Raw genomic sequence first — 19,033 nt, forward strand, 5'->3', positions numbered from 1 at the left:
AGAAAAGATCAAGAATGGATTTAATAATGAGGATATCTTCTTCATAAGTCCTACAAAAGATGAATGTATCATCGGCAAAAAGGAGATGGGTTATCTCCGAGGCATGTCGAGCAATTTTAATTCCATGAAACATACCCAGATCTATATAAGCTGCAAGGAGGCGAGCCAAAACCTTCATGATTGGGATAAACATGTATGAACTAAGGGGACATCCTTGTCGAATACCTTAGAAGCTTGGAAATGCCCAAAAGTCTCCCATCTAATTTGATGGACAAGGTGTGGGGAACAAGTAATCTAATTTAAAATAGATGGGTTATATTGAATATGGGTTGGGGAGCATAGGGCTGGGTAGGCCTAATAGACTCGTCCAACTTGATTGCAACACAACAAGAACAAATCATGCTTTAAAGATCTTTTAAAAAATGGATTTTTTTATTGACACCCCCTAACGTGTCAATATATTTGTAATCGTACTTTTTTTACCCTTGTTTTTATTACTAAAAATTATTTATTTCAGTACTTTTTTTTTTTTTTTGATGAGTTATTTCTGTTCTTACCCAAAAAAATACAGGGGTAAAATATGGGTTTTGAAAAAAAATTGAAAGTTATTCAATGCAACATTAATGCAATTCCTATATGTGTGAAATGATAGATTTATTCTTATTACAAAAACTTCATTAAATGCTTTTGAGAACAAGACAATGGGCAATTATATGAAGGTGTCTAAGTTCTAAACACACCTATGGCGGTGTCATTCAACAATATTCCCATTAGACAAAAGGATTAAAGACTGAATGACGTCACTTGATTGTTTAGCCATGCGAGAGTGTACTCATCTCTCAAAGTCTATCTCCTTTTTTGGCCCTCTCCCATCATTAGACAGGTAGGCCCTTTTTTTTTTTTTTTTTTTTTATCTCTTCTTATTAAAAATAGGGAAAGAGAATGCTACATGTGCGTGTCGTGCATTGCTCTTGCGCCCGGACACTGGACGCTCAAAATGACCACCGCAACCTCATGGAAAGGCAAAAAATCCTGGGAATGCAGTAGTCATTTCGCATGCCCCTGTGTTTGGGTACAAGGGCAACGCACTGCACGTGGCCAGGTAGCGTTCTTTCTCCCTTAAAATAATAGGCAAAAGTTTGTGCATGTGCACCACTTGCATTAAATGCAAATAGATTGACATAAATGCTAATCCTAAATGTCATAAAAACCCGGGCCTAGCCCCGAATTTGATGGAGTTGATGGGAGAATCTCCCGTATACGAATCCCTTTCTCCAAAATATTATTCCTTTATTTGCAAGGTTTAAGATACCAATATAAACAGACAGCGTATAGATCTCTCTCCCATAGGTTTAATATTTGTAGAGCATCACAGGCCAACAAGGGCTATAATGGCCCAACAGAAACCTAAATGGGCTAGGTTTGGAATGTCTCAAGAAGTCCATTGACTGGGATTGGAGCTATTATCAGGCATCACATTATAAATAAATTGGCCCTACATTTGCTCTTTTGGGGCCTTATATTCATAACTTTACACCCTGGGCCAACTTGGACTTTCAATAATAGTCCATGCCAGATGGATAGACTGAGAGTCATGTTGTTAAATGAAGTCCTCAGAAACCAGAATGTGTTGATGTCACAAAAGCTTGTAGCATAGTTTCATTGGAGGAGTCAAAATTAAGCATATTATTCATGGATGAAACACTAAAAGCTCATAAGTGCAGGCTTGGAAACAGCCCAACAGCCTGAGAGGAGGGTGGGTCAAGTCTTAATGAGTGAGAGGGTGGGGGTGGTCAGATATATATTCATGATTGCTTGCTCTTCTTGGCAAAATTATATACTCCAAGGTGGTAAAGCCCCTGTACTGTGGGCACCTCTTAAATGTTGTTATGAATGAGGCATTGGTGAAGGCAACTTGGCAATTGGCATGGGAAAAGAACATGAAGAAGGGTACGTGGGTCCATGCTTTGCTGTTTCTTAATAAGAGGATATTAATGTGGCCTACTTAGATGCCATGCTCCGGCACACCTGAAAAAAGAGACAAAGAAAACCTTATCCCTTAATTGGGTGTTGTGGGTCTAGCAGACCCAAATGTGAGAGGGTGCCCTAATGATTAAGCACCGTCAAAAACCACCTACTCGTCAAGCCATAGCTTTGTTTTCGTAGATGAACCTAATCCTTTATTCCATCAATAGTCAGATCTACTGATCCAGACCAAATTTGCACTTGAAGCTATTGGGAATCGACACAACAGTGTGTATATCCATATAATCAGTTCTAGATCCGACCTGACCCGATCCGACACAAAATGGTTAAGGTTTAATTAGGATTAGCTAGTTGCAATCTACTTCCCATCTTGGGAAAATTGTCCCCCCCGTACTGGGGGAGCTATCGTGCGGCGCTGCAGCGGTCATGTGTGCATAGTGGGCCCCATTGCGCACATGGCCACTGCTGCGCCGCACGATGCGCACAGTAGCGCCCCCAATACTGGGGGCGATAAAGATCCCCATCTTGACTATATGGACATGTGTTCCCTTCATCTTTCTACATTAGAAACAATTTCAATTCAAATCAGGTCGGGTCAACCATCCGTTTAGAAACAGATTAGATTTGACAGGATTACAATTTTTTTTTTGGGAGGGGGGAGGGGTGTGGTGTGTTATTGGTGAAGCCTGATCTCAATTTTATCCAGGAAGTACTGTTCACTTTTCCCCAGCATCAGCGGTCCCAGATTTTTTTGGTGACATTTATATTGGGGATAGCTTTGTAATTTCAGGAATTTATAGTTTCTCTATATATTGTAATGAGGCTTAAAACATTGTAGATGGAAAGTGATCCCTTATGGAGACATGTGTGAGGGTTTATAATTTCTTCATTAGAGTAGTGGAAGTTCTAGTTTATCGCTCTTCTATGGAGATAATCCATCTTGGGTGAACCATATAAAATTGTTGCATTCTATGTGTGTGAATTATTTTTTGTTTTTTCTTTTGCTATCGTTATTCTACTGCATTGTTAATTCTGAAAAACCGTGATTGATTCCAACCTCTCACCTCCCCTGTGGGCCCCACTAGACATCCAATCCTTCTCTAGGCCACCATAATGGTGGACCCACCTGATAAAAGGAAAAAAAAAAAAGACAAAGAAGAAAATAGAAAGACAGCTAATGGGCTATTCTACCTTGTAGACAATATATTCTACACCTAAAGGTGTAAAGAGACACATGCTTTGGGTTCAAAGTTCCTAACACTCTCTCTCTCTCTCTCTCTCTCTCTCTCTCTAAAGCATGAGGAGAGGAGAGGAGATGAGATGGATTAGAGAAAAACACCTCCATTGATGTGTCTATTATGGCATGGGATGTAGGGACATGAGTTTGGTTTTGAAAAGGAATAACACATAACACACTGGTAGTGGGTGGTGAAGGGTTGTGAGGATAAGGGAATGCAAGTGGGTATGATAAGGCTGCCATTTTTACCAATCACATTCTTGTCTGGTCTCTCTGTCTGAGGTGGCAACTCATGACTGGCCAACAACAGAATTATTATAAGAATAGAGATTTCACTACCCAAGCTCTTGTTCATACAACACTTAAACCCTCATCTGAACCCACAAAAAACACAAAACAAAACCAGCTTTCCTATTCTTTCTTTCTGCTGCATTCCTTTTCTCCTTTTGAAATTTGGGACCAAATCAAACAGAAGCTAGAGGGAATACTTCTCTGTTTACTGGTGCCACATGGGTTCTTGAATCCATAATTCAGTGGGACCCCATGTAAGAATTCTAATCCGACGGTCAGGATCAAAACCTGAATCCCCCCATTCTGTGATTGCCAAGTGTGTGTGACAAGAGGGGTTGATTGCCTACAGCCTACAGGGTTGTCTGAATCCAGTCTTTCTCTGTTTGGAAGATTTTGGATTGGATCATTGCTTTTGTAAAGAAAGAAAAGTACACTTTTCTGAAGAAAAAAAAAAAAATTAGTGAAAAACTACAGAATGTTAAATTAAACAGAAAGATAATAAAGAGTCAAACATGATAATCTCTCTCTAAACTTTTGACTAATATCAATTACATAGATATGATACTTTTTTCTTGTCTCTTTAAAAAGAAAAGTTGCCTTATCTATGTAATTGGTATTAGTCAAAAGTTTAGAGAGAAATCATCATATTTGACCCTTCCACTAACAAAAATTATTATTGGATAATCCATATGATCATACCTCAAAGATCTCATAGTTATACTATGATGATCACTATTTTGACAACTTTAACGGATGAATTGGAGTTAATCGAGGCGATTAGTCCTGTATTACATCCATGTCGCAATCGTTTGAATGCATAAGATGGATTGATTTGAAATAAAATATGGTGATAAAATCAGATATGATCAAGTTACTATGATTGCAAAATTAAATCAAAGATTTGGTTAGAGTGGTTTCCATCAATATTCCAAAGACATAATCTCACTCAAACTGATAAATAGTCAATCAATTATGAAGATTTCATTAGCAAAAGCTCAAATTGCCCAATTTAGAATGCAATGAGTAAATTCAATTGTAAAGGAAGCATGCTTATGAATAGCTTCCACTGTGGAACTTCACTTTTTCTCATGAAAGATGCAAATAGAAAAGGTTGAGGACTTGGGTTCCTAAAGTCCTCTTTTTTATGCAGTGTTTGGTATGCATTCTTAGTGGAATGCATTCTAGTTCGATTTCGCATATTCTTAGACAATAAAAATAACTATTTTTATCACCCGAGAATGCGAAATCGACTTGAAATATATACCAAACACTGCCTTAGTTTGTAAGTACAGAACCATAGTTTCTGTATTTTCATTTGAAAGCAAGTAAAATGTATCAGACACTACAATTACCAGTGTAAAAGGTAAATTTCTCAGAAACCAATGGAGAAATCTTCATGCTACTGAACCATAGTTTCTGTATTTTCATTTGAAAGAAAGTAAGGAATCAAATAGTACAATGGGGCAGTGTAAAAGGTAAATTTCTCAGAAACTAATGGAGAAAACATACTTTTCCTGCAAAACTTTTCCTATTCTTAGAAATGTATTTCAGCAAAACAATTACTTTATCTGCTGGAGTGTTTTCTAGAAAAGGAAGTTATATTTTTTTACCACAGAGCCTTGGCTGATCTACTTTGGAACTACCAAACTTGGTAATCATTTACTCTTCAGTCTTCACAAGTAATTGGTTAGGTGCCCTCTGCCCATATAGGCAGAGCTACCTACTGTAAGGCAAGGATTTGAGAACTGAAGTAAAGCTCATCAGTTTGTTTAAGACAATTTTTATGCACAGAACAAGATAGAACAATTAACTATTTGTCAAACAGAAGTGAAACTTTTAATTAAGCTTTAAAGCTTTTTTTCAATGTAGGATGTTTGCCCAAATGGGCATTACTGATACAAAACTTAGTAATTCTCATAACATTTGCCTTTCTGCTATTTACACTCAAGAAAAAGAAGAAAAAAAGGCGGTAGGCCGTCGACGATGAACCCCGACGACTAGGGAAACAAAATAATAAGATCTCCAGCAAGCACTTCATTCATGCCAGCAGAGAAGCATGACTACACATCTCCTTATTATGTAGAGTCTTCCCCTTTGCTCTCTGACAATACCTCCTAGTCCTCTGCTTGACAGTCTTCTCTTAGAGTTACCCATGGAACCATTACTCATCTTCATCTTCTTCTTCTTCTTCAACTAATCCTCCTGTGTATCTACTCTTCCACTCTGCTAGCTCTTCACTTCCTTCAATTCCTTTCTTTTGCCTTTGTGAGAGTGAAGTTGAACTTTGAAGGGGAAGCAATTGGCAAGGCCTTCTTATAGGGAAGATGGGTTGTGGTCCATGCTCACCTCAGGTCCAGTAAAGAATCAACTAGGTAGGGCATCAAGGGGCGTGCAATGCCCCCCCCAACCTCTCCAGACAACAAACTTTGGGCCCCACCCCACTTGGAATCCATTCGCCAACCACAACCAAAATATTAAGGTAAACTAATAAGCCCCTCTCCCCCTTCCTTACCCAAAAAAAATCTCTCTCTCTCTCTCTGTGTATGCCATGTCATTCTCTGTTTATACCCACCAACATAATGGGTCTGCCATTACTGTCATTTAATAGCCAATTTCATTAGTTTTGGAGGCATTCTTCAAATTAATCTTGATGAGGTTCTAATTTGGTGAAGAAAACTTAATTATTTCTTTCCTTTTTGGATTAACCTAAACAGGGAATAGTCCTATTAGATCTTAATAAACCCAATATTAGAAGGAAAAAAGAAAAAAAACACTTTGTGTGATCTGACTATATTACATGTTTACTACTACCTTCCCTAATGTTTAAGTATAAATGAGCAGAAGGGTGCTCTTACCATGTCTTTTATTCCTCTGTTTTGTTTTGTTTTTCCCTCTCTGACCTTCCTCTCTTCATCACCAAAAGGGAGAAAAAAACAAAATGGAAGAAAAGAATAAAGGAAAACTATTGGTGTTTATTAGAGTTGACTATCTACCTATAAAGATCCACATGATGGTGCATCAATGGTCAGGGGAAAAAAATAATTATTGATCAGATGGTTGCTATCATCTCGTTAGGTTGATCTACCAGTTAGGAATTAATAACGCAGTAGAATAGCGATTTGCAGAAGAAAAACGAAGGAGATCACACACATAAAACACAGATTTACGTGGTTCATTGAAAGTGGGCTACGTCCACAGCCGAGTGATAAGATGAGCTTTCACTATACTGAAAAAATTACAAACCCTCAACCCCTATATAACGTCTCGTGCAATACAGTATAGAGAAATCCTAATCTCCGAAAGTACAAAATTGCCCCCAGTACGACTCTCAAAAAATTCAAGTTGGGGGCTCCCGCTCCCAAACCCTCGTTTAACAAAACCACCGATATTGGGGAAGAATCACCAATACGTCTTGAATTAAGATGATATCAAGCTTCACCAATAACACTACCCTTTGACTTTATTATTTCTTTCAGGTTCCAATCCAACGGATTAAGCAGATTTGCATTTAGGAAGGTGATTTCTGAATCATTTCCCAATTTTTAAAAAGAAGATACTGTGTGGGGTGGAAGCTTAGCAGGAGAGCAAGTGAGAAACTGACCAAGAAACTCAAAAAACTAAAAAGTTAGCACCAAAACCAAGGTGACACTTTCTCGCACAATACAAAACGGTGAGATCAAAACTAATTATATTTTAGCAAATTGACGCAAATCAAGACTCCACTTGCTTGGTCTCATGCTTCTTCCATAGCACAGCAACTTCTGTTCACTTTCATTCTTACTTAAAAAAAAAAATAGTGTAACAAAAATCACTTTATTACATCTTCTCTGCAGAATAAAGGTTGTCTCAGTGGCTGTCCCTTCTTCTCCATTTCCTTTTCTGAAGAGAATATTGATAAGATATTACAACAGAACTATAGTCATATGCTAGCAAGCAAGCAAGTAAGCAAGCAAGCAGCAAGTCCAGTAAGGTAACTTGTGTAAGAGACTATTCAATAAAAAGCTGAATAGAAAGCCCATAATATTATAGTTTATCAAAGCCAGATAACATTTGAGCTTCCAAGGTAACTTGTGTACGGAACTATTTCATCAAATGCTTAATAGAAAATGTTATATGTGTCTTGAATTCTTGTACCCATTTCGAAGTTTGTTTCGTTTCGATATTTTTTTGGTTTGACCTGAAAGAGAAATTTTGTGAGGTCTGTGATGGTAGCAGAGGGCTTGGCTGATAGACCTGATGGATCGACTCAACATGGAGGAGTATTTCTTTGTTTGATCGTTTTGTTGTGCAAGTAAGAGTGAAAAGTGAGATTTGGAAATTTTTGAGTCACGGTTTTTTGGGGTTGCTGCGATTTTTTGGGTGTTCTTTAGATATTTTTTTACTGTTGATATACTTAAATAAGGTTCGCCAATACTAACACGACACATGGCAATGCCACAACCGTGTGGAGCGATTCCCGACCTGTTGAGTTATTTCCGTGTGGCACCAATCGACCCAAATCAAGAAACCTAAGCATGTGAGGATATGATCCCCACAGAGAAACAACAAACATATCCAAATCCTAATATAACGCTGATAGCAAGTAAGTATAATCCAACAAGGAAACGAGATCTCCCACCGATCAACAATATGGAAATTCCCATTAAGGGTAGACTCTCCAGCTAATTAACACTTTCCTAATATGACTCTTACCATAACAAATTGAGAATAGCATGGAGTGCAAGACTCACCGTCTCCAAGTGAGACACCATCTCGCCTAGTCTGACATTTAAATTGGAGGCCTAAAGGTCAGGTAAATGATCTAACTAATTCTCTATAATTACTCTTGAATTCTCTTGAGTTATCTGCAGCTAAAAGAAACCTGACTTAGGCATCGAAGAATCCCCAACCGGAAAAGACCGACTCTCCCTTGCTCATTTGTTCCTCTTTGCAGGTCTCATCCAAGAGGAATCAACTGACGGTTTCTGGATGCAACAACTATAATTTTTCTTCCATTACATAGTGAATCATCTTCAACTTCACTCGTGAATGTAGCACATTGCATTTATATGTGAACCACGTTAAATCTTTGTATCATTTTGGCTTGAATCTGTTTTTGTTTCTTCGTATTTATTGGTGTTTGCGCTAACACAAAGAAAAAGATGTCCAAAGTAGCAAATTATAATTTATAGGGGAAAGGATTCATAAACGGTAGTGTAAACCGTGTATGTGAGAGGGTGGGAGTTTCAAGGCATTAATTAATGGGTGAGTATTTATGATTTTTTCAACTTTTTGTGAGGGACCCTCACGTACACGGTTTACACGACAGTGTACGAAACCTTTCCCCTAATTTATATTTGCAGGTTGTTTATGTTAATCAACCCCACCTTCCCTCCTCTAAACCCGGAAAGAGAAGGAGTTAGATTTGATTAAATTAATCTTGTACAACCCTAATTAAGTATGAACAAAATAAAAAAAAACCTAGTTGTAGAGTACAAGGAGGTCAGGTTGCACGTGATGATGCCGTGTAAGGTATGGTGTTGCCTGTGATATAGTTGGCAATTAGTCCCATTGGCAAAGTTTAAAACATTTAATTAATCTTAATAACCATTTAATTAGTGTTTGTTTTAAGTTTTGTGAGTTTAAGTGGCATGCATGCAGGCATGGTCTTCTTCTTCCTTCTTGAGAAGGTTGCATGCATGCCCTGCCTGTTACTACTTAGTCCTACAATTAATACTTTAATGACAAGTTTAATTATTTATTTATCGATTTTGGGTACCCAAAACTAAAGCTTATGTGGTCAGAAGTTTCCATTGATGAATAGATTAATCTCTAATCTAGGGAACTTAAGTGAGTTGCACGAACTAATTAGCAAGTACCACAGTTGTCTCTTTAATAACATTATCAGGTTTTACATAATCTCATGCATGTTTGCATCATTATGTGTGAATTACAGCATATAAACACATTGTGTTCTTCAATGTCAGTTGTTGCTTTTAAGTGATTACAAATTAATTAAATTGTTTTTTAAGTTATAACAGTTGATTTTAGAATCAATTGGTTTTCAAGAATTTTAAAACTCGGCGAGCCGGCCGGAAAAATATTTATCCAGTTGAGACTGGCTGGATTCCTTTGACTACCGTCCACTGCAACTTGGGATTCCTTGGAAGAAAAATCAAAATTTTTTTCCAGTGTTTTCAATGGTGGAACTTTTTATAGTTTCTCGAAACCTAAAGGGTTTTCTTCCCAATCACTATGCTTAGTGAAGTATGATGCTTCACTATTTGCCACTTGACAGTACATGAGTTAATTCATGTTTTAGAGGATCTCACATACATCTCAACGACCAAATTTTAGTTGTTCAGATTCTAATTCAAAGTTTTAGAAAAATTACCAAAATGCCATCATATGGAGATATAATCATAAAATACAAAATGCCACTTTTTTGTAATTTTATCTACTTCCTCTACTCATTTTAAACTGAAAATTGTATCAATGAGATGTTTCCCAGATCCTCTATCACATGGATGAACCCATGTATTGCCATGTGGCAAATGGTGAAGCTTTATACTTCACTAGGTATAGTAATGTGGAAGAATACCTAAACCGGTGTCACTATTTGCCATTGATAGTAAATGGATTAGTCCATGTGATAGAGGACCCCACATACATCTCAAAGACCAATTTTAGTCCAAAGTAAGCAAGGAAAGTTGTTCAAACATTGATTTAAATTTTTAGTAAAATTACCAAAATGCCATCAAATGGAGATGAATACCAAATACAAAATGGCATTGAAAAGGGTCTTTTTAGGTGTCATAATGTCTAGTGAAGTATAATGCTTACTATTTGCGACCAAATTTTAGTCCGAAGTAAACAAGAAAAGTTGTCCAAACATTGACTTAAAGTTTTAGTAAAATTACCAAAATGTCATTAAATGTAGATGAATACAAAATACAAAATGACATTTGTTTTTTGGGAGGTGTTGGGTAGGTAGGATGTTTTATTGGACATAAGGATATGGTTTGGTGTTTGTGTGATCTTTTTAGCAAACAAAGAAACAGAGCAGTTATAGAATGGATTCCTAACTACACATCAATAGTAGACGAATTCCAATTTCTATGATTAAACATCTTCAGTAGTTGTAGTCAAATTAAATGTATTATTGGGATGGTTGCAGCACTCAGATGAGAAATAAGGATTTACCTATTCGTTTATTTGTTGAAATAATCTTACTAGACAAACAAAAAATCCCGCATGTAGTGGAAATCTTTACCTGTTAGGGGTAGGTAGACCTATAGAACAAATCTTTGCCAATTTTTATGCAGCTCCAGTACTTCAATTAGTCTATATTATCCCCTTAAACCTGTCCCTTTTATTCTTCCACCCAAGCCTTTTTTTAGTTTTTTTCGTAACTGGTAGAGTTAGTGCAACCCTCTTTCTGATTAATCAAAATACTATGATGAACAGATGAAGTTTGTAATAGAAGTCCCAGCCTTGCTCTTTAAACCTTTGGATATTCTGGAGTTAGGCTCTGCACCCATTTAAACAAAAAAATGCTCATCTATGGAAACCATTTAGTATTTAAGCTTAGTGAAAGGTAAAGTTGGAGAACTATGATTCTTAAGCACCCATCCCCTTGATATCTTTGACTATGATAACAGGATGGATCATATATTTTTCCTCCTGTTTTTTCCACTTTCACTCTATAATTGGGGACTAGAGGGCGGAACTCGGCACAACAATAAGGTTGCTCCATTGCCACCTAGTGGTTGCAGGTTTGAGTCAGGAAACAGCCCTCCGCAAAGCATGGGTAAGGCTGTATACATTATGACCTTCCTCAGACCCCGCAGTGGTGAGAGCCTCATGCACTGGGTACGTTTTCTTTTTAAATTCTATAGTTGGGGAGTAATTCCAAACATTCAAGTTGTTCTTATCCTTGGCTGATGAGCTTACCCAGATCAAAGAGCCTTAAGCTGTGTCTTATGCAGACTGGGATCCAAATAAATCAACTCTAACAGCCCAATATTGAAGAAACATACCATAGTAATCAAGGAAGGTGACAAGTGCAGAAATTTATACAAGAACAGAAGGAAGAAATTATGGAAATAGAAGTTTGGAACAATCTCTGTTTGGCAATTTTCTTAGGCATCAGCAGACGTTTAATGCAGATCTTCCTGGGTAGTTTTGGGCTTGGTGAAGGCAAGAGATTGGCCTAACTAGATAAACAGTTCAACCCCAAAGGTTGGAAATAGTTTCAGTGGTTGCAGCACTGTTAATTGAGAATGAATTCAATTTTGTATCAAGTTAGTTAGGGCATTTCGAACATTCATACAATAGAGGTGAGTAATGAATCCAACTACAGAGCCTATTGACTGCCGACCACGAAAACCCTTAACTGCATTGCTGACAGGCGAACTTTAGTCCCTTCTTTCAAATGAACAAAAAAAGAAGTAAAGATCATTTTCCCTTTTAATTCAGTATATTACAAACTGTCAAAGGAGTAAAAGGCTATTAAGAGAACTCTTAATGTCATTTTTATGGAGTAATTTTAAGCAAATAAACACACAATAATGAATTAACAACAAAGTAATTAAACCATTCTGAGCAGATTCTATTCACTTGGGTTCCTGTCCAATTGCTTAGTTCGGTTGTGGGTTTCCACCTTCATGGGCTTTTTTGCGGTCCAATTTCCTGGTTCCACCGTGCGTTTCCAGCTTCATGGGCTTTCTGCTGTTGTAATATTTTCAAGATTTGTGATCTATATTGTACTTCAGCTCTTTTAGCAACAGAATTTTCCTGTTAATCCCCCTCCCCACCCCCTCCCCCACAAAAGGGTAAAAAAAAAAAAAAAAAAAAAAAAAACAAAAAGAGAGAAAAGAAAAGAAAAGAAAAAAAAAACCATCAGATGCAATGGACCCCTTCCAAGAACAGTTTTCCCATGAAAAAGAGAAGGAAAAGCAGTACAGTTTACCATCAATAAGAAACTAGACAATGATTCTGATAATAATAACAATAATAGAGACGGTTTTCCTTCAGCCATGTTCAAGGGAGACCGAGGCCTTCGGATGGCGTTAGGGAGGGTATAGGGGAACAGTACAGGGGTATTATCGACCCTGTACTGTGGGGGTAGGGGAGGGGGCAGACATTTACAGCCATTGATGGCTGTACTTTTGTAGGTGCAGGAAAACTTTCTCCATAATTATAAATGATCCTAGCCAATGAACCCCCAGGCTTCACCACTAAGACAAGGAGACATATTTAAAGAAATTGGTTGACAAAGAAAGTTAATAGGAAAGTTATATTATACATGGATGATAAGAGGTGTTGACTAAGATTATAGAGAATAGCTCTTGTGAATCATCACTGGAATGAAACTAATAGGAATGCAGATACATGGCTCTTTTAAACTAAATCATTAAGATTGAAAACAAGACACCAAACAGCTGCCAATTCCATAAGGGCAAAGGGAGGCCTAATACATATAATATTTAAACACTGGCTTTTTGAATGTGTAATATTGTTGTCTGGAAAACATTCTTGGTATAGTAAAATAACAGTATTTATAGCCAGAGGTGTTGACATCTTAAGCCTGAAAATGGGACGGATTTGAATGATAGGACAGGGTTTAAAAGAAAACAGAAAAGGTTCCTTGCCAGATCACTTCAACAGAAAATGGATCTTAATTGGTAAGATCCAGTCATGACTAATAATTCTCCCAAGTATATGATGCAACAAGATGAACCATCACATTATTTCAAGGATGCCACTGTTTTGCTAGAATGATCTGAAGGTTTAACTTGAGCTGGCCCATGTTCATGGTCATTGTCTAGTTTGGTTTCAAAACCATTTTGTAACTTAAAGTCAAAGATAATAAGAGGTACAACACCATGTCTGGTTGGTTCATAAGTCTTGTTAGCAACTACAAAAGAAAAGAATGGTTACAGCAGACTAGAGAGAGAGAGATTTGATACTCTCATAGAAGACGCAATTCATTTAACTTCAAATAAAATTTACCAGGGATGATTCCCACATGAGCTTGCTGCCAGCAATAAAGTCTTCAACTCATCAATATCATCAAGCAATTTAATGTTTTCCAAATTTTTACTCAATCACACTCAGTCACTGACCCTACTGCCAAGAGCTGCTGTGTCAATTATTGGGAATCTCAAATGCTGCCTCAAGCTGATACTAACACTGTACTGGCACTGTACTCAAGCACACTCTCAATCACTGCTAGAGGTCCCTCACTAATAGCATACATATACACATAGTCATGTACATACCCCAACCTGACTGTTAAATGCTCTACCAAGTGTGTAGACCCACCCTGCAGAAAAGCACTTCTAACAAAAGCAAGCAAACATCCACAATATAGAGAAATACATGCTTCGGCAGTTTGCCTACGAGCACGGAGTAATGGTCATTCAGACCTCAAAATTTTCTCAATACTAATTTTTCCAGCATGAAACTGAGAGGTTGCACACACGACAAAATGATGTTTCAGTCACACCCATGACTCGGGACATCTAACCTGCTTCAATCCTAAATATAGAGACAAGGGTATTATCCCCAATGGTTTCCCAGCACCCACTGGTAACGTACACAATGTCTAGATGCAATTGGACAACTCAATAAAAATAGCTGGGCTTATATGAATGCCCTACAGTGTAATCCACATCTAGCCTAGGTATCTGCAGTAATACAACCTAGCATATACAAAAAAATACACAATATCAAAATGACATGCCAATGGGCAAGGAATGTTCACAACATGCTATGTCTCTGATCATTGGTATTCCGGAGATCAACTGGGATGACTGCTAACTCACTGGAATCTTCAACTCCTCCCAAACAGACGGAGAACTAGAATCTTCAAGTGTCCTCAATCACTAGTGTCCTGGAGTGGTTCCTAGCAGTGTAGCAAACCACTTTCTTCCTCCTTTCTTTTTTTTTTTTTTTGTCTTTTTCCCTTTCCTTTCTTCTTTCTTTTTTTTTCCTGTACTAGACCTCCACCGAATTTGAGACTGGGCTTCGACTTCTTTGCTTCTTCTTCCTTCATTTTCCCCCTTGTTTTTCTTTCCTCCTCCTTCCCCTCTTCTTTTCTTTTCTTTTCTTTTATGCAATAACCATCACATAAAAATGCTGTGAAACTTACCTACCTAGCTGGAACCATTAATGGAGCTCCATGGACACACAAGCACAGGTAGGGGATGGATTCAACACATAAAACAAGGGGTAGTGGGTATTTTTTTTAATTTTCCGCTCCACAGAGGCTACTAACTCAATGTTCTAGTCATTCTAGTGGATAGATCTCTATAAAACGAGAAGAGTACAACTTGAATCGTCCCAAACGAAGTTAGACTGAGAGACGTATGCTTTATTGAACTTGGGCTATTCATAGGGCTCATAAGGGAATCTTGTGGGTAGCGCCTGCTTGCGCGCATAACACCTTAGCTATGTTTGATCTTGTGCAGCGATGTGCATCGCCACGCTTAACAATGACCAATGGATCATAATCTTGGGAAGAGCATTAAAAAGAGGCCGTCCAATTGTGTCAGGTTTTGTCATAGGTCAACCATCAACAGCTGACATTGGCAGGCCATGTTTTGGCCTGTCATTGGTCGGTCCAGGTACGGCCTATTTATGACCGTATGATCTGCAATGAAAAGATTGAAATTTTCCTGGCCGTTAGATCTTCTGAATAGTGTCAGGTCAGCTCTGGGGCAATGAAATTCAACCATATCGAATCTCTTTCAAGCTTAGGTTGCAGCAGCGTCTCATGGGATAAGGGAGTACAGGGGTGCACCGTCCTTTCGAACTGGATCGTCCAATCTGTGGAGAATGGGAGCGAAAGAGTTCTGTCCGTTAGATCAAGATATTTTTGTCAAATAAGTCAGTGCCCACATGATCCAGTAGAATAAAATCTTCCGGGCACACCTCGTACGTTGGCGTCACATTGAAACAGGTCGGCATACAGTGAGGCGGTGGTGTTTTTTTACTCCATACACTAGACCAACAATCAAGCTTGTGGGGGAATCTTTCCAGTGGTGTAGCACACACTTACGCTCTCTTCATTCTCGGCCTACAGAATGAAATTGGCCGACGTGGCTCGATCTCGGCCACATAATTTTGATCCAATACATGCTTTGGTACCATTTCTTTGGTACACCTCAGCCTACCAGAATACTCGAAAAGGTATCTACGTCATATCTCACTCATCCGATTGAGTTTTTGGACAAGGTTTGTGGGGCCGTGCTCGTGACGACGAGAGCTATCACTCAAAATATACAAAACAGACAAAACTCAAGGAATGCATCTCAAAATCCCCCAAAACCTCTCAGGTTTGCTTCTAATCTGCACGACCCTACGACAACTGCAATATCTCCTCCGTCCAACATCGAAACGACGTGAAACTAAATGCACCAGGATACTAACTCGAAGATGTACATTTCTTCAGTTTTCATATCCTTCCAGAATGACATCTGGACTTCCGAAATTGCCTTCAAATACGCTGCCATCGCGTGAACCTAGGAAATCATAATTCCGAAGGCATATAGCCTTCACCCAAGGCTGCTGAAGGCTGCCAAACATTATTTACCACTGAGGTGAGGTATCCCATGCTTCCACATAAGCCCAGATGCTCCAGTATCATTGCCAACTTGTCACATCATTGTCAAATGACCAAAATACCCTTGCAAGCTGTATCAACAGCCCACTAATCTCTGACTGATATAATCACCAAAACACTCCTGTCTACTGACTGTCCCTATATAGGCCATCTGTCCTCTGTAAATTTATAGAAATGCCCCTGTGATGTTGTCCATGCCTGTAAATGACAAAAATACCCCTGGATGACTCCCAATCATTGTGGGACCTCTGTGTTCACTACCAAACCCCTATAATGTTGCCATTGCCACTATGAACACTGTAATAACTATTGGGGATGCTAGGAACACTGTCCAGTCATTGCCTGCACTGTCATAAGTCTGCCAGCTCAACCAAAAATTTGCCTATGATGTACTGACCACTGTAACTGCACTGGACTGCCACTGTACACTGTATCTAACACTGTGATGCACCAATATGCATTGTGTTGACAACAATGACAACCAACACACAAATACCGCCATCTGCAGTGTGTGTTCAACACCAAATAGTGTGATAAAAAATGCTCAGATAAAGGAAATTAAATATTTAGTATCAAGAAATTGATGCATATTTATACACAAGAACCTGTTAGCCCTAGAACGCTGATTACAATAGGAAACTAAGAGTTTATATAAGACTAGGAAACCGACTTGTGATATCAATCGAATACATGCAATGTAGAAGCCAAACAAAATTGGAAAACATATATTGAGTTTCCAAAACCGTGGAGGACTCAATATACTCTATTTCACTACAAATTATTTCCAACATTTACCATAAAACGGGCCCCATGGGAGGTCTTCCATGTTATCATATGTTAGAACAGTCATAAGAGTTGTATCCAGTTTTCAGTACGGAAAATTTGACAAGAAAAAGGGGGGAAAAAAAATTCATTGTAGAAGGATGTTAGACTAAAAAGGAGAACGCAAACAAAGAACATTAGGGATTCCAATTCATTGTGATTAACTCGATATCTTAAAAACAAGGAAGAAAGAAAAAAAAGAAGAACAAAGGAAGGAGAGAAGAGAAGAGCATGGAGCAAAATTGTGAGGGGTGTTAACCAACTCCCACTTTCTCAACCCAATATGTTACAAATTACACGAGAAAGATAAAATTTCCCTAAAACAGATAAACATGTAGTCCTTACATACTCATTATACATAAAATGAGTAAAATACCCTCTCATACATATATATGCTTCAATTCCTACAATTGGTTTCCAGAGAATAGATGCTAAAGGCTAAGATATTATGGAAAGTGAAAATGTCAAGTAACAGATAGCTACCTAATTTCTTATTCTATCAAAAAAAAAAAAAAAAAAAAAAAGTGATAGCTGACTAAGAACACTTGGGAAAACGCTAGTAATAGCAAGTTTGAGAACAGACTCAAATAGAAAATAAAAAATTAAAAGGCACAAAGTTATTTTTCATTGGCTTATTTCTTTTTTCTGAATATGAAAAAAAATATTAAAAAGGACATTAAACATTTCTAATAGTTTACAAGGAAGATATGGAGCCTCTTACCAGAATTAGAACCACAAAGCTCCCCAAGGATCACTTCTACAAATGCCAATATTGAATTTCTTAGCACATCAATTTTTGCATTCAAATTATCATTTTCATCTTCAAGAAGATATTTCTCTGACGACAATGACCTTAATTTCTCATTTTCTCCCTTGGCAATGTCCCTCTGAATTTTCTACATTGAATAATAAATGCTTCCCTAAACAAAAGATTGCTACTCTATCATCACCTTCATGTTTGTTTTCATAGTCACGGTGGCTAGGTGACCCAAAGCGTTGGAGGGGAGCTCGGATGTAAGGCAACACCAACAAGGCATCCAAGGCGCCCCCCTAAGCAACAAAGGTGCCTAGGCATTGCCTAGGAAACCATAATTGTTTTAAGGTATGCCAAAACAAAGACCAATTGAAACAATAAAATGCTTGGATTTACAAGAACAAAGGAAATTTATACCAAAATAATAGTCTGACAAAACTAATAAAAAAAAGAACCATGAATGTTTTGTTTTTTTCTCACTAAACCAAGTAAATAGAAAATATCAATGACCTATAAATTAACAACTGGAGCAAAATACCTGTCTTTTTCAATCTTTTCTCTACACCCATTCTTCTTCTCAGGAAATAGTAGATTTCCTCAGTCTGCAATTGACTATTGAACAAAGGCAACTCAAAATTAGATAATGATCTCTAAAAAATTCAACCTTTTTCTTTACATGAGCACAGTCAGCGCCATCCAATTCTGGTAAGAAAAGAAATGATAGATGGTGTCAACATGTGCAGAACCCATATAGCAGCCCCCTCTAGTTAGACAAAACTCTCAATATGAAAAACCAGTGCTGAAGAACTTAGTGCAACAAAATTGGCCAAGACAGAAATCTTCTCTCAGCATATACACCCAATTTGAATCATTTCCATTTTGCATCCAGCATATCCAAGGACAACTCCAAAAAAATACTGTGGGACTCAGGGTAATAAAAATATTCCTAAATTCTTTTCTCTCCTCTTTTTAAACATCTCCCCATTCTAAGTAGTCTCAGTGGTTGTCCGAAGCTATTTGTCCTACAAAATTGAAATATTTCTAATTTTTTGATTCAAAATTCATCTTGTCCATACCAAGGAGAGGACTGAAAGCTAGAAATCAGGTTTTCAGAATGTACATCTTGAACTCTCCTTTAGCAATAAGAGAAGAAAGCATAGTAAATGATATCAACCAAACCATGAACTCGAGATGCATTTGCATATATTCTCATCTGGCCTTGAAATGACTTGGGAAAAGAATGAAAGAACACTGAAGAGAGCAATGACAAAAAAAAGTATAGTTTGCCTTAAATTAATTTTATCATGTAAATTCATAACATATATTGTAACTACAT

The 19,033-nt window shown here is 37.7% G+C and overlaps 1 protein-coding gene across 1 annotated transcript; it reads right to left on the minus strand.

Moving 5' to 3' along the window:
• Positions 1-5,334: 5,334 nt before the first annotated feature.
• Positions 5,335-5,815, minus strand: LOC122664933 (small polypeptide DEVIL 4-like). Its single transcript, XM_043860973.1, has one exon. The coding sequence runs from the start codon at positions 5,687-5,689 to the stop codon at positions 5,549-5,551; it is 141 nt and encodes a 46-aa protein (XP_043716908.1). The 5' UTR covers positions 5,690-5,815; the 3' UTR covers positions 5,335-5,548.
• Positions 5,816-19,033: the final 13,218 nt, after the last annotated feature.

The sequence above is a fragment of the Telopea speciosissima genome, chromosome 6 (assembly GCF_018873765.1).
Source record: "Telopea speciosissima isolate NSW1024214 ecotype Mountain lineage chromosome 6, Tspe_v1, whole genome shotgun sequence".
In the NCBI taxonomy this organism is placed as follows: Eukaryota; Viridiplantae; Streptophyta; class Magnoliopsida; order Proteales; family Proteaceae; genus Telopea; species Telopea speciosissima.

Bases quoted from the DNA above. Each gene is read 5' to 3' on its own strand.
- LOC122664933 (XM_043860973.1), bottom strand. From the start codon at position 5,689: ATGAAGATGAGTAATGGTTCCATGGGTAACTCTAAGAGAAGACTGTCA.